The 24,021-nt window shown below is 46.6% G+C and overlaps 1 protein-coding gene and 1 long non-coding RNA gene across 6 annotated transcripts in view; one reads left to right on the forward strand and one right to left on the reverse strand.

Moving 5' to 3' along the window:
- Positions 1-24,021, forward strand: part of LOC138527192 (uncharacterized) — a 536,606-nt gene that overhangs the window by 90,064 nt on the left and 422,521 nt on the right. For all 5 annotated transcript variants that reach the window (XM_069638300.1, XM_069638302.1, XM_069638299.1 and 2 more), the window contains one exon: positions 19,968-20,364. In XM_069638300.1, the coding sequence (XP_069494401.1) occupies positions 20,028-20,364 (337 nt within the window). In that variant the 5' untranslated portion in view covers positions 19,968-20,027. The remainder of the gene's footprint in view (positions 1-19,967; positions 20,365-24,021) is intronic.
- Positions 1-24,021, reverse strand: part of LOC138527194 (uncharacterized) — a 375,852-nt gene that overhangs the window by 14,595 nt on the left and 337,236 nt on the right. The gene's annotated exons all lie outside the window — the stretch shown is intronic.

Below are 24,021 nucleotides of genomic sequence, written 5' to 3' on the forward strand. Positions count from 1 at the left end.
AGGCAGCTGACTCCATCCAGGTAAGACCATCAGGATCCAGGCACAACCACCCATCCAGACCCAGACATACCCAATAATCTAGGGAGGAGAGGCAGCTGATCCCATTTAGGAGAGCATAGCGACCAGACCCCTTGCCCAGCTGATCCATCCTGCTGTCCACAGTGGCCAGACCTTGCCCAGCTGATCCCATTCCGGTGAGCCCAGCTTCCCCAGTGACAAGATCTCTTGACCCTGCTGCCCAGTGACAAGATCCTTGGCCCGCTGGCCAGAGACCTTGCTGGCTGCCCAAATTACCAAACGCAAGCGTACCTTGAAAGTATCACATCACCCAGTACCCAAAAACTGCATATCCCGCTCTTTTATCTTTGCATCCTATTGCAATCCTATTAAAATACCACTCATATCCCAAGTTTCCAGTATGCTCTCTTCACCCTTTGCCTAGAAGAATCTGTGTTAGCCTATATCTGTTAGCATATTTCTTTTCTAATTCTTTCAGTTATCTGTGTATGCCCCTGGTATCATTTGAAATAAATCAATTAATTCCCCTACAAATAGATTCATGGTGAGCTGGTTGCAATTGGAACTGAACCATCTCATGACCAGTGCCTTTCTTTAACAATTATAATCCTTAAAATATAGTCTCAATAGATCTAGTCATTGTGCTAACCAAACCGAATTTGCCCGTGTATTTTGCTTTTCAATAAAATCCGACTTGCATTTCCGATAGAAAAACCCATACCATCATCCTATAAAGAGTCAGCCCATCCCCTCAGTATCTTATCTGTTCTGTGCCTTTGTTTCCCATCCCAAAAACTATCTATTTCCGGTTTTGCCAGCTAAGCCCATTTTCTTAGCTGTTTGTCATTCTAAAGCCTGTGTAAAATAAGACATTGCAATTCTGCCACGTGTTTTCCTGAGCATGGTCTTCCTCCCAAAATCGATTATTTTTTTCTCACCTGTGTTCACGTTGCTTTGGTGCCCTGCTCAGTAGCCTGTAATTTTCCTTGTCTCTTAAGTTCAGCCACACGAATTTCAGTTCTAACTATCCTATCGCAACTGTAACTATGCCATTTTGCTCGTTTTGATGGTTTTCATTCTGGGGTGGTGGGCTGAATCTTAAATCTGATTTTTCCCTCTTCTTTCTGACAGCTTGCCACTGAGAATTTAGTCAGTGGGTGTTGGGGGGTGGGGGATTGTTGCAGGGGGCGTGCTTAAGCTATGTGCCATCTGTGATTGTGAAGAAAAGTGATTGTTTCTATTTCTATTAAAGGTGTATGTATCTTATGTTAGAAGTTGAATTAACTTAGTTATAAGATTTTACATTTGTATTTCCACACCGTGGTGGCTGTTGGCCCAAATTGTTTTGCTCTGATTTTTCCATTAAATTCTAAAAATAAATAATTATTTCATTCTTACACACCGGCCTGGTTCATGGTCCATTGTGACACGGGGTATTTGTCGAGGTGGGTGCGAGGCGGGTTGGGGCCTTCTCAAGCCAAGAATCCAGGAATCAAATAACATTTTTTTTAAAAAAACGTTTTTATAGTGTGCCACCTTCAGTGTCAGTAGAAGTCCCTGGTTGGAGCGTGCTGTGTTCTAAAATCTGTTACACCTGCTGAAGTGATTCATTTTCCCTCTGTGAGCCTTGTATGCTGTGTGCATATTAAAAGCGATTTTCCTTTAGGATACTAATCTTTCTCTTGTTCAACCCTACATTTTATTGCCTAGCTTACTCGCTCTAGAAGCTCATTCCTTTCTTCTTTCATTCTGGTCAGTTTCTGAGAACCTGGCTGTCCCTTCTCTACCTCCATTTCCAACTGATTTATCCTCTGTAATAGGACTCTGTTATCCAGTTTCAAGGGGTCTTTTTCCTCGATCAGCTGTGTCCTCTGTTGTTTCAGAGTGCTTACCTGCTGATATATCTGATCAAAGTCACTTTGGGAATCAACCCCTTTGATAATTGACTATTTTCACCCTGTTCCTGCTTGACATCCTCACTCAAATACATTCTTACACACTCTTTAATTTTCCACCTATACACAGTCCTAGCGGCACTTTAACAAAACAAATGTGACTTTCCCTCTACCTTAATACAATTGCATCAAAATGAATAGACATTCACAATGTACTTCTCATGGGTCAGGAATAGGAAGCTAAATCCTGGCCACAAGCCCCCACTTTGTAATGGTGTATTGAGAAGCCACACTCAACACGGGAAGTTCTTTCCCTTCCCACTAAAGTGGTTATGCAACAAACTATTTAACAGATAATTGTTTTTAGCCCTATCTCAGACACATATCATGCCCCTTGGATCCCTCTCCCCTGAGTGAACAATGAGCCAAGAACAAGGCTGGTGTACGGGAAATATATGGGTGTTTATTTAAATTAATAGTAATAGAAATTAGCACGAAAATATTGAAAACACCACTTATCCGTGGCACAGCACAATCAACTTCTCTCATCATAAATAACAAAAATGAGATAAAAAGAACACAGACCCAATTCTTTCCTTTCTGTAAATTGCACTTCACAAAATAATTACACTGGTGAATAAAAAAGGCACTTAGGTAATGTTGTGCAATTTCTATTTTTCTGCAGGCTTAAAAGGGTAGCAGTAGGATTTCAAGATTGGTCAAAATACATATGGCAATTATAATTTCGCCCACACTTTTGGTTTAAAATAAACACACAGTGATTTATCGCTTTGTTTTTCAGACCTCCCCCCCCCCCCCTTTGCTTTGGTCTAGGTTGGGAAGTTGGACATAAAAATTAGAATGCTTTGGGGAATTTTGGATTTCAGACCCTCCTTACTGAAAGGCCTGGGTTGGGGAAACTGGATAAAAAGGTTGGACCGAACAAAGACGCCCCTCTTCCGTAAAGAAGTCTGGGTCAGCCGGACAACAAGGATTACCTAATTACATTATAGACTATAGTTTTCAGCGCACACTGAGAAGTGAGCTTTGTTCATTTCGAATTTTAACAAAATTCACACGTAGTGTTCTGCAAAATTGGAAATTAATTGAATTCATATTTTTTGGTTACATAGGCTAAGGATCTACACAGTTTTAACAACCCCCCCCCACGTCACCCACTATAAAGGGAAAGGATTCAAGGTCAAGCAAACTCCTTTCTCCACCTTTTGGTTTTCTAGGACTTAGTTCTACTTACATAGCAAGCCCCTGTTTGAGGTTCAGGAAAGCCAGCTGCATCTCAGGACACTCTGGACAGATAGGGCAGGGGTCTGGTCACTCCTCTCTCCAAGATGGCCTCCCGCTCTCCAAGATGGCCTCCCGCTCTTCACCACAGGATCCAGTCAGCTTTGGGGGCCTTCCTAGAAATAGACAGCTCCAACCAGATGCACTCTCAGCAATCTCCTCTGGTGTCTCCTTATAGCTGTCAGATGGTAAGTTTCAGCAGCCTTTCTGATGGTCTGTCTCTTCTCTCTGTCCTCCTGTCTTTCTCCTTTTTCTGTCTCCCCGTTTTTTGGGTGTCCCCTGTCCTAGTGCAGTCCCCCTTATATAGCAGCAATGACATCACCAATTTTACCATCTTGGGGAGGTACCCTGCAATCATTCCTACCCCTAGGATTGGACAGTTACCCTTTCTCTCTCCTTCCAACCCCGCCTCCAAGTCAGGATTGGTTTAGGGGTTGAACAACATATGGCAATTGCTATTTGTAATCACCCCTTTGTTCTCCTTTCAACTTTTTGGCAAAACCTAGTTATCTATCACAACTTCATAATTTTACTAGCAACTGCCATACTAAACATGTTTTCGGATTTAGCTAGTCATGGAAAATTAGAGAAGCTGACCACCGAATCCGTACGATGTAGCATGGCCATAAAAAGCACAACCGTTATGAAGATGTAAGTTACTAAGCATATCTCTAATTTCATTTTCCCCCACTCCCAGACTCACATTTGGAACATGTTCAGATCAGCCAGAAACCTAGTTTAACTGTCCATTACAGTTCCCAGAGTCACAGGTAGATGCATTGTATATCCCGAAAATTGTCTGGAAATTACATACAAAAATGGTACTAAAAGGGAAATCAATCCACATTATGGTTGCTGAGAAAAAGGCCTAAATGATGATCGTCCTTTTAAATTAATTGTGAATGTTCATGTGGGCCAAATGGCAGTTTCTTCTATTCCGGCCATTTGTTTTCACTGGGTCAGCCTGTGACAGAGGTTTTTTTATGAGTCTCTCTGAAGTTGTTAGTTTGCTCTTTGAAGTTGCAGCCCCCATTCTTAACACCTTTTGGTCATGCTCCAACCAAGGATGACTTTCTTTGAAGTCCCTGCTTTCAGAGCCAGCAAGTCTGGAGAACACTGGGCTTTCGACACCTTCAGCAGGAAATGTTATTGTGAGTGGTCAATAGTTGAGTGATGTGACATCCATGTGGAAGTGGGAGATTTCCTTTGTGAAGTTTTGACCACAGTCAGAAACCGGGTCTGCCTTGGGCTGACATTTTCCATGAAGACAAAGTGGCTCTTCAAATGTCACTGCAGTTTGGTAGGTGAAACATAATATACATTGTTTTTGTGAACCCACACATCATGTTTTGTTTTCCTGACATTTTTCTGTGAGCAGTGATATTTTTTTCCACTTTTGCTTTTTGAAAGGCGTTTTTATCTGCACACACCTGTGCAGGCCGTTTTTTATTTTGAATGTTTAAAAATCAGGTTTTCCATGTGACGGGTGATCTTTGACTCCTCCTTCTTTTGTAAATTAAAATGCTGCTTGTCCATTGGTAATGACAGGTAGGCCTCTACATGGCTCTTTAACTTTACTTGAAAAACAAAAACCAGGCCATTTTTTCTTTCAGTGTTTAAATGCCTGCCATGCATGTGAAAGGGACTTCTGTTTGGGGCCTTTAAATGCACCCCACAGTTGTTCGTGGTAGGGCTAAGGTAGAGGAGATTTTTGGACAGAGGACAGATATTAATTTGGCTTCCACTGTGCTGGCAAACACTGCAGTTAAGCAGGGACTACCCCTTTAGAACTAATGAAAGGTAGGAGTTTTCTTCTTTCTTTGACTAAAATCATATTGAAATGCCACCTCTGTCTCTGCCTCCTCACTCCAGCACGTTGCATCCCCTGCACTGGTCCTGGGACTTTCACCAGGTTGGTAATACAAGTGTAACTTGCTTGAAATTGGACACAAGCTTAAGTCCTGCTGTTTTAATAAAAGAACAGACAATTGGGTCTTGTTACGAATTAAAAAAAAAAGGTTTTGGCGGGAACAGAATCACTGCCACTTCTACAGCACCGCCGAATTTTGAGTTTGGAGGTAAAGTGGAGGATTCACCTACAGGACAATGCTAGAGGGAAATCCTTTGCTTTAACTCCCAAAATCAACAGGATTATCACAAATAATGGGGATTTACATAACCTTGCCACCTCTCGTAATCCAATGAGAAGTCCACTATACAAAGAGGCTGTAACAATTTTGGAGGCAATTCCACATTTTTGCTGCCAACCGCTTAATGAGGGCAGTGTCAGCACAACAGCTCATACAGCACATGCCGGCATCTTACGTTTGTGTGTTTTTGCTATCTGATTAGCTTTGTTCCACAGGATTTTAATAAATTAATTATTTTGGGCAGATGAGGGCCAATCATTTTAAGGCATGATTACCTGCAGTGGGAACATCGTCATGTGCCATGGTTCATCATTCACCATCCTTCCTACCAGCCTACCAATCTTTAAAGTATTTTTTTTCCTTTTGCATAATTATCACTATTCATGAACGTTCCGTTTTTCCTCTCTAAGCCCCTTAGTGTTATCCAGTTGAAGACTCCTTTACATTCCAAGAACACCCACTCCTTTTATGGCCTGTTATTTTAACCACATTCCACTTGTCTCGATCATTATTAAACCGCTCTGCAAAGCACCTATATTTGGAGCCCCCTTTAGTTGCACCTGGCCATAGCGAGTGCTTACTGGCCTTCCGATTCTTCTTTAAACTAGAAGCGTATACACACACCTTGAAGGTCCTGTTCTTCTCTACGCTGGTAGTTTTTTTGTGCAGTGCTTGCAAACTCCCTCCTCTCTCACTTCAATTCTAGGCACATGACTCACTATTGTACCTTCTTTCTCTGAATCGTACGCTCCCTATCCCTAAAAGAGTCAAACAGCGTTTCAAAGAAGAAATGGACCGTGCTCACAAAGCATAGAGAGGGCACAATTTGTTAACAATTGGAAGTAAACCGTTAGGGCCTGATGCGGAGCTCCGTGAAAAACGTGCGATTTCCGCCATGGAACAGCATTTTGCTCCATATTCTGTTCCTATATTTATAAAGATAATTAATATGGAGAAAATAAGTGTCCTTCCATGACGGAACAACACTTTGCTTATTTATTGCATTTATATAGCGCACCTAACCCTTGGGCATCTAGGCGCGTGTGCTTTCGAATACGGTTACATTGCATACTTACAGCCTGATTCATGGAATTATTTGCGCGTAAAATGCACATTTGCGTGCCTTTCTGCCTGAAAATCCCTGTTTGAGGTATGGGGATTTTCGGGAAGAATGGAGCGCAAATGTGCGTTTTACGCGCAAATAATTCCATGAATCAGGGTGTTAGTCTGTTACATTAAATTCTTTTCATGTGCAGTGGATGTACAGGAAATGCATACATGGGTTTGAATGTGAATACCTTACATACAGAGTATGAGCATATTCCTAGGGTGGTATCTTATGCTCCATGATCAGCTCTGGTTCACGTCTCAATATCTTGGTTGAAGAGCTAAGTTTTTAGTCTTCTATGGAAGGACCATAGTGAAGGGTTTGTCCTTAGGCAAATAAAGGTTTGTTTACATGGAGTTTAGAATATGGCCCGTTATCTGATTCTGACGATGTGGGAAAAGCCACAACTAAACTCTAAATTCCCCCTTCAAATTAACGTAAAATGTGGGCGGAAGTGCTGCAATGTTACCACACGCAAAGCGCCTCTTCAGCAAACGGGTCACTGAGCATCCAGACCTTCAGCGACATTTGCGGTTAAGTAGAACTGTGGCCTTGTTATAGACCACTGCACCTTTAAGAATTAAGTCCGCCCACAAAGGGGCAGGGCCGGTGATGTAAGTTGGGGGGGAGTTGAAAGGGGAAGGCGCGTTTGCCGCCTGTTAGCAAATGTAGAGGAATAAAGAAGGTTGTGTTTCGATCCTCCGGCTGTGCGTCCTCGTTTATACAGACACCCGGCCCAGTCTGGGGTAACACTGGCAACGAGGTGTTTCTCCCGCACGCCGGAGTCCTACTTGCCGGCAGTCTGCCGTGCGTCCTGCTTCCTGGCAGTCCGACAGGTCCCATCCTCCTTATGTGGCCGGTGATCCCAGCGCTCCTGCTTCCTGGCAGTTCGTCAGGCCTCCAGCGCCCCTACTTCCTGGCAGTCCGCCAGGCCGCCTCCTCCCAACGCAGCCGGTGTTTCCCATCACGCACGCATTCCGCCTCCTCCTGCATCCCTCACCAGCTGAATCCAGCAGCCCAACGCGGCCCACACGGAGCTGCTGCGCCACACTGCCTGAGGGAAAGGCACCCCGCTCCCTCAAGCTTCCACAAGGCCCAAAGTCTCCATCTATGAAAAGGATCTGCCGTACGCCGCAGAACAAGTGTACATGCTACGGTGAGCAGCCCCTCCCAGAACACGCTGCGCTTCACCATCTCTCCTGAAATAAATGTGCCACAAGCAAGCCCCGGCATTTCAGCCCCCAGGGAACGCTGCCTCCCAAGGGTGATCCACAGTCTGACAGCCCCCAGATCCTGAGACATTGTACCACGCGGCATAGCCTCACAGTCCACGGGTTAACACCCACCGGATGCGCAGAGCCTGCCAAGCCAGCAACCCAAGGGTGACACTATCTTCAGTTCCTGACAGTAACAAGAGGCCTCCAAAGCCTGAACCCCTGGCAGGCACATCCTACCGCCAACATGAGCAACCCCAGCAATCCACCGTCTCCCCAACCAGTCCACGCCACAAAATCCATTCAACTGCGGATGCCGCTGCCGTTCACCATGACCCCGCAAGCCACGAAAGGCCCACGATGGACCGAGTGGATGGAGGCTTTTCACCATTTTGTAAGGGGACAAGGGTACGGCGACTCTCCCCACATAAGGGACATTTTCCTCAACCTGGCAGGAGGGAGATAAAGACAATTGTCAAAACCATCCCTGCAGCTGAACAAAATGACTTTGCAGCACTAATCAAAGCTCTTGACAAACTACTCCTAATCGAACCCAACCGCGACTATGAGAGATAGCTTTTCAACCAGTGCTCGCAAAAACCACAAGAGACTGTAGATGAGTACATCACTCGTCTAAGATTGAAAGGTGCCCACTGTCAATTTGACGGCTTCTCCTTTGACGAAGCCATACGCCTGAGAATCATCGAAGGCTGTCTCTCACCAACGCTCGAGAAGCAACTCCTGAAGAAGCCCTTCACAATACCGGAGGTCAGTGAACTCGCTCGAACTTTTGAGAGGGTAGACGCCCAAGCCGCGTCCATGACAGGCAACAACGCACCGAAACATGATACCACCAAACTCATCGCAGTTGTCCAGCCACCCCCACCTCGCCAGGGTGACAAAGGAACCTAACCATACAGGCCACAAGCCCTGCAGGTACCACTACAACAGAGACAATGCTACCGGTGCGGCATGGCTTTTCCGCACTCGGGGTCCTGCCCAGCCCTATCACAAAGGTGCACAAACTGCGGGAGGGAAGGACATTTCCAATGGGTGTGCAGAGAGGGGAAACCATTTCCCACCATGAGGTCGCGAGCACCCACCAGGACACCCTTCCGGCCGCCATTTCCCCAATATGGTCCACAAAGATACTACCAACCAAATCAATGGCGATACGTGCAAGCCGTCGACGAATACCAGTTCCAAGAATATCCACAAACACATGAATATGGGGAACAACCAGCCTACCTCACGGATGGGTATGACAACCGACCAGAAGGATAGGCACAGGAGGTGTACTACCATGACCCCACAACAAGGTCAGGTACTATGACCAAAACCCCCACGATGAGTTTGTCAATCTCGTCCTCAACAGCGAAGAAGCCAGAGAAGCCCCAAAAATACCAATCAAAATGGGCAACTGCCTATTCCATTTTATGGTGGACTTGGGCACCACCGTAAATATCATGGGCGAACAGGAGTACCTGAAAATCCCAAATCCTCCGACGCTTGTACCGGCACAATCCAGAATCTTCCAGTGGGGAGCAGCCACTCCCTTACAGACCATTGGACACTTCACTCGCCGTCTCCTCCTCAAAGGACGACAGGTAGACACCACCATCCACGTCATCCGATCCCTTACCAAGGGTCGGTGCCTTCTCAGCTACTACACCGCCTCACGCCTAGGGCTGATTGACATCCATGTGGGGGTTGGTGACATAATCTTCTCAACCACGATTCAGCAGGACCCAAAGGAACATGTTGGGTCCATCCTCCACGGGACATCCTAAAGTCTCCTCTCCAAAGCAGACATTGTGCATACATTTCCGCAGCTGTGCATGGGTCTGGGAAAACTTAAAGGTCCCCCAATCAAACTACACATAGACCCAACAGTGAGACCCGTTTCACAACACCCAAGGAGGGTTGGATTCCACCTCCAAGAAGCGGTCTCCAGAGAGCTCAAGCAACTACTCTCCGACGGCATCATCAAGCCTGCAACGGGGCCAACACCATGGGTCTCACCCCTAGTCATCGTACCAAAAGAAGGCGGCAGACTACGCTTATGTGTCGACATGCGAGTGGCCAACACCGCCATTCAATGCGAAAGACATCCTAGCCCATGCATTTAGGACATGATAGTGCAGTTAAACAACGCCCGCATGTTCTCCAAACTTGACTTGATACAGGGCTACCACCAATTGGAACTGCACCCCGACTCCAGATACCTTTTCAGATACCGGAGGTTGAACTTTGGCATCTCGTCCCCCGCCGAAATCTTCCAGGAGGATGTGAGACAGATCATCAGACCAATCTGGGGAGCTTTAAACTATAGCAATGACATCCTCATTTTTGGCTCGTCCAAAGAGACTCATGACTCCGCTATCCTCGCCATATGCGAAGAAATACAAGCTGCTGGCCTCACGCTTAACATCGACAAATGTCGGTTGAGCAAATCAAAACTAACATTTTTTTGGTCACATCATCTCGAGCGAGGGGGTGACGCCCGACCCCAAAAAAGTGGACACCATCACCAAATTGAAAGAACCACTGCAAGTAGATGCCGTCCGCTCTTTCCTCTGCATGGCCGGATATTGCGCAAGGTACATACCTCATTATGCTTCACTCACAGAACCACTTCGGAAACTCCTACAGAAAGATGCAATGTTTGACTGGTCCCCAGCATGGCAACGCGCGTTTAGCGCGATCAAACAAGCACTCATGGAAGCCCACCGCTTAGCCTACTTCAACCCGTCATGGCACACAGAAGTCATAGTAGGCGCCAGCCCAGTGGGCCCAGGAGCCATTCTAGCACAGACGAGTGGTCCTGATGTCAACCCCAGACATGTGGTACCTTACGCAAGTAGGGCATTGTCCCCCCCAGAGGCGACCTACTCACAGGCCGAGAAGGAAAGCCTGGCGGCGGTCTGGGACTGCGAACACTTTCATAACTTCCTGATTAGAAAAAAATTCACCCTAATAACCGACCATCAGGCATTGCTCTCACTGTTTGGCAACCCACACATGAAAATGCCTCCAAAGATAGAACGCTGGGGCATTCGCCTTCATGAATGACTATGGCATAGTACACCGCCCAGGAGGCAACCTGAACCCTGCTGACTATTTGTCGAGACATCCGGTGGGGCCCCCACTGACCCGAGGAAGGGATGTTGCATACATCAACTGTGGTGACGAACCTGCTGCCACCCGCACTAATGATGGAAACGGTCGCCGCAGCCTCTGCAGCGGACCCCACGACCTCACTCGCCATCAGTCCTCACCTCAGCCAACAAGTGGAGAGACTACCGACGTGCAATGTTGGTGCACCTGGGGGTGTGTAAGGAAGAAATAGAAAGGCTTGCCAGAGTGCACAACGAGATGGCTTTGAAAGACCACAACATACTTCTCAGAGGCTGCCGTATTGTCATCCCTGCCGCCCTTAAACCAGACGTTGTCCGCACTGCACACAAAGGACACTGAGGGGCTGAGAACACGAAAAAGCAACTACGATGCCACATATGGTTCCCCTTTCTGGACGCAGCAGGGGACAAATGGATAAAGAACTGCCACGCCTGCCAGTGCACGTCGCCTGCTGACCCTCCTGCCCCACTGCAACACACACAAATACCAGAACGACCCAGGGAAAGGGTAGCCGCTGATTTCTATGGGCCAATGGAATCAGGGGAATACTTCCTCCTCCTGATTGACAAGTACTCGCAGTTCCCCTTTGTCAAACTAACCACCACAACATTTTCCCAGGTAGCCGCTGTGTTAGACGAAGTACTCAGTGAATGGGGCATTCCCAGGGTAATCAAGTCTGACAATGGGACACCTTTCAATGGATGCGAGTTTGCAGCGTTAGCAAGACACCTAGGATTCAAACACATGAAAATAACACCTCGGTGGCCACAGGCGAACGGCATGGCGGAACAATTTATGGCATCAATAAAGAGCCTGCATCGAAGCAGTGAATGCACATCAAGCTCTATGCCGGCTCCTCAGAGACTATCTAAATACTCCCCACGAGGCCACAAACAAAACTCCAGCAGAGCTAATGGTCCAGTACGACGTACACGCCCGAAACTTACGAAGTTCTTTGACCCTAGACGACACCGATGCTGAAGTAGCTCACAGAGATGCAGAAGTGAAAGAGAAAGCTAAACAAGACATTGACACAAGGCGCAGGGCGATGCTAAAAGACTTTCAAATTGCCGACGAGATCCTAGTGCAACAGCCCATGATCTGAAAGACTGATTCGCGGTTCGCCCCTAGCCCCATGAGGGTTACGGCCCGTAAAGGGCATGATGGTGACAGCGCAGGACCAAGACAAAGCTGTCACGAGGAACTGCTCACAGTTCAAACACTATCTCAAAAGAGAAGAGAGCGAATCTCCCACTCTGACCTGTAGCCTGGTGCTACGGGAGCTGAGGGATGGCCTATGGATTCCACCCGGGGGAACCGCCGACGGGACAGAACCGGGTGAGGACACCGCAGCTGGCAAAATAGAGACTCGACACGAGAGGTCGCAGCGAGTGATCAAGAGACCAGTGCGACTGGTCGAGTGTGCTAAGCCCAACGTTTGAACATTTGCCCTGGGGTGGTGTTATAGACCACTGCACCTTTAAGAATTAGGTCTGCCCACAAAGGGGCGGGTCCAATGACGTAAGTTGGGGGCAGGTGAAAGGGGAAGGCGCGTTTGGTGCCAGTTAGCAAATTTAGAAGAATAAAGAAAGTTGTGAAGTCAACTGGAGAGGGTGAGGTGACATTGATGCATTGGAGCTGGTCGAACGGCCATCTTGTGACGGTTTTCGGCACTCGGCTGTGCGCAGACGCGAGAGGGCGAGAGCAGTGTTTCATCAGATGAGGAGGCGGACCCAGGCAGGGCGGAGAGGTGTCTGGGTGGAGGGTGCTGGACGAGGAGGCGGAGCGGACCCTCGAGGCGGATGCAGGGGGTGCGTGTGCTTGGAGGAGGTGGTAAGGATGGCAAAGGGGAATGGGAAGGTTGAAAAGAAGGGGGGGTGGAGGAGAGGGCGAAGAGGGGGAGGACGCTGACTGCAAAATCTACATCTGTGGAGTGGGGAAGTAGGGAAGTGAGGGGCGGCATCTCAGCAGGTCTCCACAGAGGGATGATGGAGGGAGGCTGGACGGGGGCAATTCTGGGTGGGGACCCAGGAAAAGTGCGCTTTGGAGGGGTTAGGGGCCACAGGGAGCGGTGTGCCTGGGGTGGAGCAGATGCAGTGTGACAGTGTGTGGAAGGTGGTGTTGAAGCCTGATAGTCGTGAGAAGACGTTCCTGGGGGAAAATCCGATGGAGATTGCTGGATGGGTGAAGGCGGCTGTGGGGGATGTCACTCGGGTGCTAGTGGTGGCTAGGGGCCGGTTGTTGGTGGAAGGGTCGGATGCTGGTAGTAAGGCTAAGATTCTGGAGGTGCGATGTCTGGGTAGACATGCGGTGCGAGTGTTTGATCAAAGTGGTGTGTCGTGTAAGGGGGTGCTGTATGGAGTGCCAGTGTCTGTGAATATGTCTGAGGTGGAGGAGCAGCTGGCAGATGTGGGGGTGGTGGAGGCGTGGAGGTTGGGGAGGAGAGATGCACAGGGGAATGTGGTGTCTACGACTGTGGACAGAGGTTCTGTGTGAAAGTTTATGTAGCGTTGCCTTTGAGGTGTTATAAGAGTCAGCAGTTTGGACATGTAGCGAGAGTATGCAGGAATGAGAGGCACTGTGGGAGGTGTGGTGGAGATCACGATATTAAGGAATGCAAGGTGGAGACCCGGAGAAGTGTGAATTGTGGGGGGGCACTCTACTGCGTTTAGGGGGTGTGAGAGCCACAGGGTGGCGAGAGAGGTGGTGCAGGTGAGGGCGCCGGAAGGTTTGTCTTATGCGGAGGCTGGGGCAAAGGTGAAACCGGGACGGGTAGTGAGTGAGGTGTGTGGGAGAGAGCCGGTGATGGATGAGGCTGTGGGAAGGAAGAGAGTGGTGGGTGAGGTGAAAGGCGTAGAAATGGTGGTTGTCCCTAAAACTGAGTTTGTGCTTTATAGTGAGTGTGCTGGAGCTGGTTCAAGGGAATTTGCCTGTCAGTGTGTCGGATCTTACGAAAGGAGTGGTGGAAGCGGAGAGGAGGTTTTTGAGTGTTGTGGATGTGTTGGAACAGGATGTGTTTAGGAAGGTTGCTAAAGTGCGGAAGCAGAGTGGGGTGTCGGCCTGAGAATTTTGCAGTGGAACGCGAGGAGTTTGAGGAATGGGCAGGAGTTGAAAGCAGTGTTGTGTGGGGAATTGAATGTTGATGTGGTTTGTATTCAGGAGATGTGGTTAAGGGGTGATCTGAGGTTTGTGATTCCGGGTTTTGAGTTCTTTCGTAAGGATAGGCTGGGGGGGACAGGGGGTGTGTGGCTCTGGCAGTTCGGAAAGGGTTGGTTGCAAGGGAGATTGTGGTAGATGGAGCAGTGAAGGCCATCGGAGCGGGGATTCGTGTAGGGGGATTGGAAGTATTGGTGCTGAATTATTATAATCCGTGTGAGGTTGTGGAGGTGGGTGTGCTGTCTGGAGTGATAAGGGGACATATGGGACCTTGCGTTTTGTGTGGTGATTTCAACAGTTCCAATACGCTGTGGGGTAGTGATCGGACGGATGTGAATGGGGAACTGTTGGAGGGCATGGCGGATGAATTGTGTCTGTTTTTGCTGAATGATGGTTCGGGCACGCGGTTGGATGTGAGGACTGGGAAGTTGTCGTGTTTGGATCTGACCTGGGTGTCTGCTGCAATTGCGGGTGAATGTGATTGGGAGGTGCGTGAGGATGGGGATATGGGGAGCGATCATTCTGGCATTTTGGTGACTGTGAGGGCTGAGGTGGGGGCCAGGTCCCCGATGCATGGGAGTCGGTTGAATTTTAGGAAGGCTGTTTGGGAGTTGTATAAGGGATTATGTCAGGAACTGATTGTTTCTCGGGATAGGGATGGGGGGGTGGATGAATGGAATGAGCATCTGGTGCAGGGAATGAGAGCGGCGTCACTGCCGGCAGTTCCGGAGGTTGTGAAGGGGAAGGGTGGGAAGGTGAGGTTCCTTGGTGGTCGGTGGAATGTTCACGGGCTGTGGTGGCGTGTAAGAAGGCTAGGGCCAGGGCGGTGAGATCGGGAATGTTGGAGGATTTGTTGGCATATAAGAAGGCTAAGGCGGTGGTGCAGAGAGTGATTAGGGAAATGAAGCATGGATATTGGAGGGGCTATTGTGGGTCTCTGAGGAGTAATTCTGGTGTGGGTGAGGTTTGGAAGCAGTTTAAGCAGATGTCCGGGTTGATGAGGCCACAGGGTGGTATATCTGTGCTGTTGAAAGGGGTGGAGGTGGTCAGTGAGGATGGGGAGAAGGCAAATTTGTTGGGGAAGTATTTTGCGGGAGTGCACAGTTCAGGGAACTTCCCGGAGGCAGTGAGGCTAGGTATGGGTGTGGTTGAGGAGGAGACACGGGAGTTGTTGGCGGATGTTGGGCCTTGGGAAGAGCAGTATGAGGTTCCGTTTTCTATGGTGAAGTTGGATGGGGCGATTCGGAAGGGAACGTGGTCTAGTCCAGGGGTGGATGGGATCATGTATGTATTTTTGGAAAAGTTGCCAGTGGAATGTAAGTTGGAGGTGTTGGCTCTGTTCAATGAGATCTGGAAGAGTGGAGTTTTGCCGAGGTTGTAGAAATGAGCGATTGTGGCGATTTGGAAGGGTGGCAAGGTCCCTACAGAGTGTAAGTCATATAGGCCGATCGCGCTGACTGTTGTGCTGTGTAAGGTTATGGAACGGATGGTGGTTGAGCGATTGGGGTTTTACTTGGAGTCGAATGGGTGTTTGAGTGATTTTCAGAGTGGGTTCAGGAGGAATCGGTTGGTGGCAGATCCGTTAGTGAGGATGGTGACTGCTGTGGAGGAGGCGTTGTGCGATGGGGAGCTCGTGGGGGCGTTCTTTTTGGATTTGGAGAAGGCGTATGATATGGTGTGGAGGAGTGGGTTGTTGGTGAGACTGTTGGAGATGGGTGTGAAGGGGAGGATGTGTCGGTGGATTATGGCGTTTTTGGCTGATAGGACCTTTCAGGTGAGAGTGAGGGGGGTGATTTCTGAGGTTTGGAAGATGGAGAATGGGACGCCGCAGGGGAGTGTGATTAGTGCAATGCTATTTAATGTGATGGTGGATGGGTTGATTCGGGCTTTGGCGGGTATCTGGTGTCAGGTGGATTTCTTCGCAGATGATGGTGTGGTATGGGTAAGAGGGCGGAGTTTGTTGTTGGTGCAGAGTCTGCTGCAAGCTGCGATAGTGCGTATGGAGGAGTGGTGTGGGAAATGGGGCTTTTCGGTGTCTGTGGATAAAAGTGCGAGTATGGTTTTCTCGAGGAGAAGAGTGCAGCATGAGTTGGACTTGGTTTTGAAAGGTGTGAGGGTGAAGAGCGTGGAAGAGTTTCAGTACTTGGGGGTGATTTTGGATAGGAAGTTGAACTGGAATTTGCAGGTTGATGGTATGGTGGAGAAGTGTAAACGTAGGTTGAATTTGTTGCGGGCGGTGACTGGGAAAGAGTGGGGTGCGCAGCAGAAGTGTTTACGAATGTTGCATAAGGGGTTGATTCTGAGTGTGATGGATTTTTGATGTCAGGTGGCAGTGGGTTTCACGGCGAGTCAGAAGCTGCGGTTGGATAGGGTGCAGGCGAGGGCATTGAGGGTGTGTTCGGGTGTGATGAGGTCCTCTCCAGTGAATGCAGTGCAGGTGCTTGTGGGGGAGATGCCGTTGGGGTTGAGGAGGGATGCGTTGAATATGAGGTGGTGGGTGAAGTGCAGTGCGAAGAGTGTGGCTCACCCGGTGCATGAATGTTTGCTGTATAATTGGAGGTTTGACTATTATAGGGACCGGTGGAGGAGGAAGGGGGGCACTTTGGGGTTTCACATGTGGAGAAGGGGGTGGAGAAGGGGGTGCAGTGGGGTGTGGGCGAGTTGTTGGCTGTGACGGGTACGGATTTGGTGAGCTGGCCGATGAGGATGATGGGGTCTCCAAAGGTGTGTTTGGAGTTGGCGAGTGTGGTGTCAAAGAAGTGGGGTTTGCGGGGTTAGATCAAGGCTTTTGGTCAGGCGTATGTGGCAGGGAAGGAAGGGTGTAAGGTGTTCACGGATGGTTCGAAGTATCCTGTGTCTGGGAGAGTGGGTATGGCGTATTATCTGGAAAGCACTGTGGAGTATAAAGTGGGGCGACTGACGAATGACTTATCTATTTGTATGGCTGAGTTGGTGGCGATTGCATTGGCGATTGATGGGGTGTGCGAGTTGGGGTTTGAGAAGGTGGTGGTGTTTTTGGATTCATTGAGTGGGTTGCAGGCAATTATGGCAGGGGATGGTGATAGGAAGGATGTGATTTTGGACATCAGGAGGAAGATTGATCGGTGTGCGCGTGGGGGGATGGATCTGGAGTTGGCGTGGGTTCCCAGTCACAGTGGCATTTTGGCTAATGAGTTGTTGGGTTTGGCGGTGGGTGCGGGTATGAGGAAAGGAACGGTTGATGTGAGGATACCTTTGAGTGTGGATGAGGTGAAGGCTGTGGTGGTGAAGCGGGATATGGATGAGTGGCAGGAGAGGTGGGAGAGTGGGGTGAAGGGCAGGTGGATGTTTGGTGTCCGTGAGAAAGTGTCTGTGAAGGTGGATGTAGGGAAACTGGAATGGAGGAGGAGGGAGGAGGTGATGATGAATCGGTTGAGGATCTGTTTCGAGTGGGGAAGCGTGAGTCGAGGGACTGTGTGGTGTGTGGGGTGCCTGAGACTGTGGGACATTTTCTGCTAGCATGTGAGAGGCATGTCGAGGAGAGAGAGTTGATGAAGGTTCAGATGTCTGTGCTGGGAGTGGCTGAACTGAGTGGGAAGGCTTTGCTGGGAGGAGTCGGGTGAGAGGCAGAGAAAGGAGCAGTGTGCTGTTAGATTTTGTGGGGCAGAGGGGGCGGTGGGAGGAGTTATGAGAAAGTGAGGGTTGTGTGTAAGATTGGTGGGGAGGTGCACATCATCCTTTTGGATGGGGAAGCGCCTGCGTGGGTCCGCCAACGCTGTCGATAATTAGAAGAAGAAAGAACGTTGTGTTACGAACCTCCGGCTGTGCGTCCTCCTTTATACAGAAACCCGGCCCAGTCTGGGGTAACGGGCCTGGATATCAGTTTGTATTTTACTTGCTATAAATTGTAACCCTTTGGACCGGTTTTTATCGCACAGGAAGTGCCACAAAAAGTAAAGTAATAAGCTTTTCTTTGCTTCATGGTGTCCTCGCCCTGCCCTCTTGTGGCCTGTGTATGCGTGCATTTTTCAGGGACGGTTTAGCCTCTTTAATGGGTTTTATTTTTTAACATGGAAGCTGATTATCCGCATTAACGACACCTCGAGGGGGCCATCATTTAGTCCCGTTTTTAAGGGTGCAGATTTGGTGCTGAGCGTTCAAAATCTGCTAACACTAACAGCTCTGAATTATGTTATGGTCACTGGTACCGTTGAGACGATATGGAGCAAGGTACTTAAGTGGCCGATTCCATGTCATCCTGCCTCTTTAGTGTTGCTGCAGAATATGGTGCTATTTAGAAAAGGGCGGTTCTGCATTAGGACACTTTTCTTAATGTTCACCATCTTCGGAAACGAGCTGCTGCAGCGAAAACTGGAGTGGAAACCCGACATTCTCGGGTGGGTACAAAGATTGAAGGGGCGCTCGTGTGCTTTCCAGCTCCAAAAGCTCGTCCAATCTTTCGTTGTGGAAGCAACGTGCACCAGTATATTAAAGGCTCGAGCCTTGAGTAAACTAGACGCATGATGTTGCCATCCAAGGAAAAGCCTAGCTTTTAAAGAAATGTTAATGCACCCCACAGGTGACATTTTAACTCCTTTTTCTAACGTGCAACCGAAGGGATCTGCAACAGAGGATGCTCTTGCCCTATCTGACCTGAATTAATGATGGTCACTCGGGCGGCTGTTGGGGCTTAAATCAGACACATACAAAAGCTGAGGCTTTGATGTTTGGCCGCCACATTTTTAGTTTAACAGTATATGGTGCTTTTAGGAAAAGTGTTGCTCCTCCATGGAACAGCTCTTTTCATTTATTGCATGCACCTCGGAATTGGCCCCTTATTGTCTTTTGCCCGTGTTCTATACCGTGTTTTCTCAACACCAGTAGTGGAAGCCGAAAACGCGATTTACTATTCGTATTATATGATCAACTCGGCCCTTATTTTATTGTAATGTTGGTTGCCATTTACACATTGCTCTATACTGTAGGCCGAAACATGTCTGGGGGTGCTTGTGGTCTAGTGCAGAAGGTATCTGACCTAGTAGTTTGGGGTGCACTGCCCACTTTGGGGTGGCACCAAGCCTGATTTGCATATAGGTCTTTCCCCTTCTGTAATGGCTTGGCAGGTGAAGAACGATGGGCTGGAGTCATCACCTCTTGTGTTTTGCCATGTACAGTTGTACCAATTGTGTGATAATAGTAACCATACATGGAATGCCATATTAAGGTGGTGTAATCACGTCGTCATGAGGTGTACGGACACCATTTCTCCATCAAATGGCAGACATTTCACTATTCCTATCTTACCGCCCCCTGTCTCTTCTACAGTGGCACATGCCATTTTTCGTTGTTCCCTATTCCCAGTGTTTTTCTTACAGGGCTGCGCAGTTCAAATCACCACATAGCGATATTAAACTAGCAGGATATTTTATCAATGTGGTATGTTAATTGCATTGCATGATATGTTATTCAAACATACAGGAATCCGCTTTCTTTTTGAAAGTTTTGCATTTGCATTCACAGCCCGCATTTTTAAAATGTCCTCACTCTTATATAAATATATTCAATACGGCCATACTTCGATCGTGTATTCAGATGGTTTATTCACTACAACCGTATATAGTGTTTAGACTTGGTGCCAAACACTAGTTATAGACCGTTAATGGAATATGATACCATGTATACGCAGTGAATGAGGCCAAACAGGCATGCGCGCCATCGGTGTCTGTGTAAAAGATTGTCTTTTGATAGGACATGATTAATGGTCTTAATCCCTCAGTCTTTAATGCAAGGGGTTGTTAAAAATACCAGACCGAGAAAAGTGAGGCTGGGTGGGGCACAGATCACTGAGATGCCTACCAAAGATGGCGTAGAGGGATAATGCCATCTATTGCCCATGACACTCAAAGTGATGTCAATCCATTTTGATCCTTGTTATACCACTATGTGTCCGTTGTATGTCCCATCGCCGTTTTCCTTTGTTTATAACGCAGGCATTTGTTTGTTTCAGGTTAGAGGAAGGTTTCTGAGCAGGCGGCCCTTCTCTCTTCACATGTGACGTCTGCCTAGGATGCCTCGAGGGAAAATATGGCTTCAGGAGGAAATCAAGAGCCTTCTGAATGGGGTCCAGAAGTCTGGAAACCTGGATATCCTCATGTCCTCCCGCCATGCCAAAGTCATTGTGTGGGGCCCCATCGCACAGCATTTAGTGAGAGACGGGTACCAGCGCACCTGGAAGCAGTGCCGGGCAAAGTGGAAGGTTTTACGGCGGGCTTTCCACTTGGAGCATGAATATAAACTTCTCTATGGGACGCATTCCAGCAAAAGAACGCCTCGCTACCGCATCATGCTCCGGATGTGGCAGCAGGCGGGCCGCCCCGTCTTCAGAGAGCAACACGAGAAAAGCAGTGAGTGGAGCAGGGCTTGCGCTCATATTTATTTAAAATGATTGCATTGTTTTAAAAATCGACTTTTAGATCATTTATTTTTTGTATATTTGGTAATTTAATTGCTGTCACAGCTGAAACGTTGTGCCTCAATATTTCTTATATTTTCTTTCAGTCCAAGTTCTTTTCTGCTGTAGACCCTATAGCACTTTTCGCTGCTAGGTGATTACTCTTAGCCAGCCTTCATGTTTTTTGCTATAATACATATTTTCACCTATAATAAAGTTCTCATTTTGTAGTGCTTAAAAGAATGCTTCAGTTATGCTTTTATTTTTCTTACTTTTGATTTGTATTTGTCATTACATACACCCTTTTTGTTTAGATCTTCATTTTGCTCACACTGTTAGAAAGCAGTTTCACCTTTGTTTTAATGATTTTACAATAGTTGTTTCCATTATTCGACTGAAGTGATTTCATTTTGTGCATCCATTTTCATTTCTCCTTTAAATCATTTCTAATTATTTTAGTAGGCTACTCAGAAGTCACGCAAAGGAGTAGAGCATGCCTTTAACCGCAAATAGAACTCTATTTTATAGTGGGTAATTGTTTCTTTATTTATAATCCTTAACAGGTTCTGGTCCATAGTTTCTCATTGTTTGGGGTTGTTACTGGGAGTAGTATTGTTGAGGGGGGGGGGGGGGCAACGCCATGATTGACCCCCTCCTCCATCCCAAATCGTCCCTTGCAGCTATTATTGTGAGAATTGGAGCGGAGCATGCATTGTCACTTTTTCAACAGTGCCAGTAATTGTATAATAATGTAGCCTCTTCCCCCCCACCCCCTAATTTCTCCCAATTTTCCACTTGAGAAAAGGAACTTCCATATCTATTTTCTTGGCTGAAAGGCCAGAAGTTTGTTTTTCTTGTATCTATCGACAAATCTCACTTAACTCAGTTGATTTTTCCCTAAACTGTCTGTGTGTAAGACGGGAGTGGGGTAGCTCGATGGGCAAGGGTAGCATTGACTAGCACACAATAAGCGAATGTTAACACAATATAGTTAAGTTATGAAGCTTTTATGCTGTGCAAAATCACCACTGCATGATCTCAAAGCATCAAGACTTGCCTCAGAGTCAGGGTATCGTGGCTTCCGCCAGCGGTTTCCAGACCATAGTCTACGGAAATGGGACAGAGTTGTTGGGGTAGGGCAAAAGAAGGGAACCCTAAAACATACAGGCATTGAAGCAAATGTGAGGCAGCTTAAAAGGTGAGTGAGGTTTGTGATAGTATGGGTACATGTTCATTCTGCCAAACATAGACAGAGTGCAGAAACGTTAGAGGGTAAATTCAAAGGTGTCTATAAGGAGCAGGCCATGTTAACTTGAAGACAATTTTAAGATCGACCATAAGGGCAAACTAAAACTGTGGGCCGAGTTCCCACACAGGAAAAGTCCTCCTGTTTTAGTTGGTTGTACGTTATGGAAAGTCCCTCTGTGGGCCCCTGTTTCAACTCTGCTGTATGTTCGAAGTTAAGATCGTTCACCCTTTTATTTTCGTAAGCCATTTTAAGTGCGTATGATCACTTTCAATTGTAAAGCTAGACCCTGTAAGGTAGGGTCTGAATAAAACCTTCACAACCAAACTAGTGAATATCATTCTTTGTTTAACAGTTGTCCAGTGGAGTTCACATGCCTTCACTTGATAACTGAAGAAGATGATGGGCTATTCTTGCCTGTGTTATGCACCTCTGACAGGCCTGCTCTTATTTATGCTTCCGAGGTGTCGTCTGTGCAATGAAGGGCTTTGAGTAGTCTGGTGCCTGCAGGACTGAATCAGAGGACATGGCTTTCGTAAGTCCCTGAAATGTTTTCTGGCATTAATCGGGCAACAGAACCTTTTAAAGAAACTTGTTGGACGTGATTAAAGAGAAATGTGCAATTATTGTCTCAATAGTAGATAGTGAGCAAAACAACTCTTGCTTGGGTTTGACAAGTGGGGCTCCTAGTCGAGGATATCTTTGACCGTGCTCTATAGTGGCTATATCTTCTCCCCACCTATGTTGTGTCCATGGTGTACCACTTTCAAGGGCGTTTTGGTGCAAAGTGTTCAGACACTCCACGCTGTCTCAAATAATTTAAATTAACCAGTCAGACATATGTCTCCGAGCCAGTTTGCTTATAATCAATTGGGCAGCAATAGCCCTTTCATTTATATTGCACATATAATGTAATATTCTGTCTGTCAATGTTATGCTTATACTTTTTCAAAGAAAGTATTCACCATAATTAAATTCCATAAAACATCATTTTTGTAAAAGATCAACAATTTCAATCAATCACAAATTGGTAGGTCCCGTAACAATTTACCTTAAATTATATTCAGTTAACAAACTAATTTGGTGATGTATCCTTTTACGAAACAAATATAACATTGAAACTAAAATGTCAATGTTTATAGGTAACTCTGTAATGGCCATCTGTCAATGAATAATCTCAACACATTTCTTGAATAGGGGAATCACGTGCCATCCTCTAGGAGACAATATATCAGATGCTTTTTTAATAATTGCACAAAAGTAGCTACTATGAACTGAATATTTTAATTGAAAACTCCAGAGTAAACTGAATAGGTGGAACTCAATACTAAACTTAATTTCTTTCTATTAAGGGTATCTTCTAGTGAATTAAGAATTAACCTTGCAGAGGCTGGACCAATCCTAAAAAGAATGCTAAATGTATATTAGTCACAAAAATTGTAACGTATCAGAATTCATTTCAAAATGTGTAGTCCTTACTAAGGCATACCTTGACATATCAAGTTATGAAGACTTCAAGATTTTGTAAGCTTTTGATGTTTATTGGTGATTTGTATTGTTATCTACCATCTTCTCAAAGATGTATTGTGATAATTATAACTGGTAACAATTTACGGCATGCGTCTGTCTGATCTATATACATTACACTTATTGATATAAGTTCACATCAACATTTTAGTGAAATTAATAAAGTTGTTTGCAGTAATATCACAGTATTATACGTCTCCTGTAAACCATCAGTTTAAAACAGTTTGAGTTGTTGTCCTTATACGTTGTTTCCAAATTCGGTATGTCAGCGTCTCAATGAGGAGGCTATTCACACAGATTGAACACAGTCTCTGATGCCTATATTCCTTTGGCTGCTCTATTGAAGTTTGCGGTCTCTCGAATGTGGAAACACTTTAAAAAAAAAAAAAAAAAAGGCCAATACGAAGAAAATCAACATGGTAGTGTGTCGCAGCGGAAGTGATGCAATAGAAAGTTTCCTGTAATTGGTCTCTTCCATGTTAAGATGGTGTTATTGTTTTCATTATAAGTCAACCTCATTAACACAATTCAACCAAAGGACTAAAATAATAAACAGAATGTTATTTATATAGCCAAAGACATTAGGAATTAATACAAATGTCAAGTTCTGTCGATACTAAAATGATAGAGTGCTAGCTTCTCCTTAACTATACATTCAAGCAAATCGTTCACTGTGTAATAAGTGCATGCACATTGTTAAAAAGATGTGTATTAATTCTACCATATTTCCAATATGATGTAATGTATTTTGAAAGGAGTAATATGAAGACTATCTGGCTATGCTATCATCTAGACAACATCCATTAATAGAAGTACCTATTCAAACTACATTAATTG

This window comes from Ambystoma mexicanum, chromosome 1q (assembly GCF_040938575.1).
Source record: "Ambystoma mexicanum isolate Mex_15411 chromosome 1q, UKY_AmexF1_1, whole genome shotgun sequence".
In the NCBI taxonomy this organism is placed as follows: Eukaryota; Metazoa; Chordata; class Amphibia; order Caudata; family Ambystomatidae; genus Ambystoma; species Ambystoma mexicanum.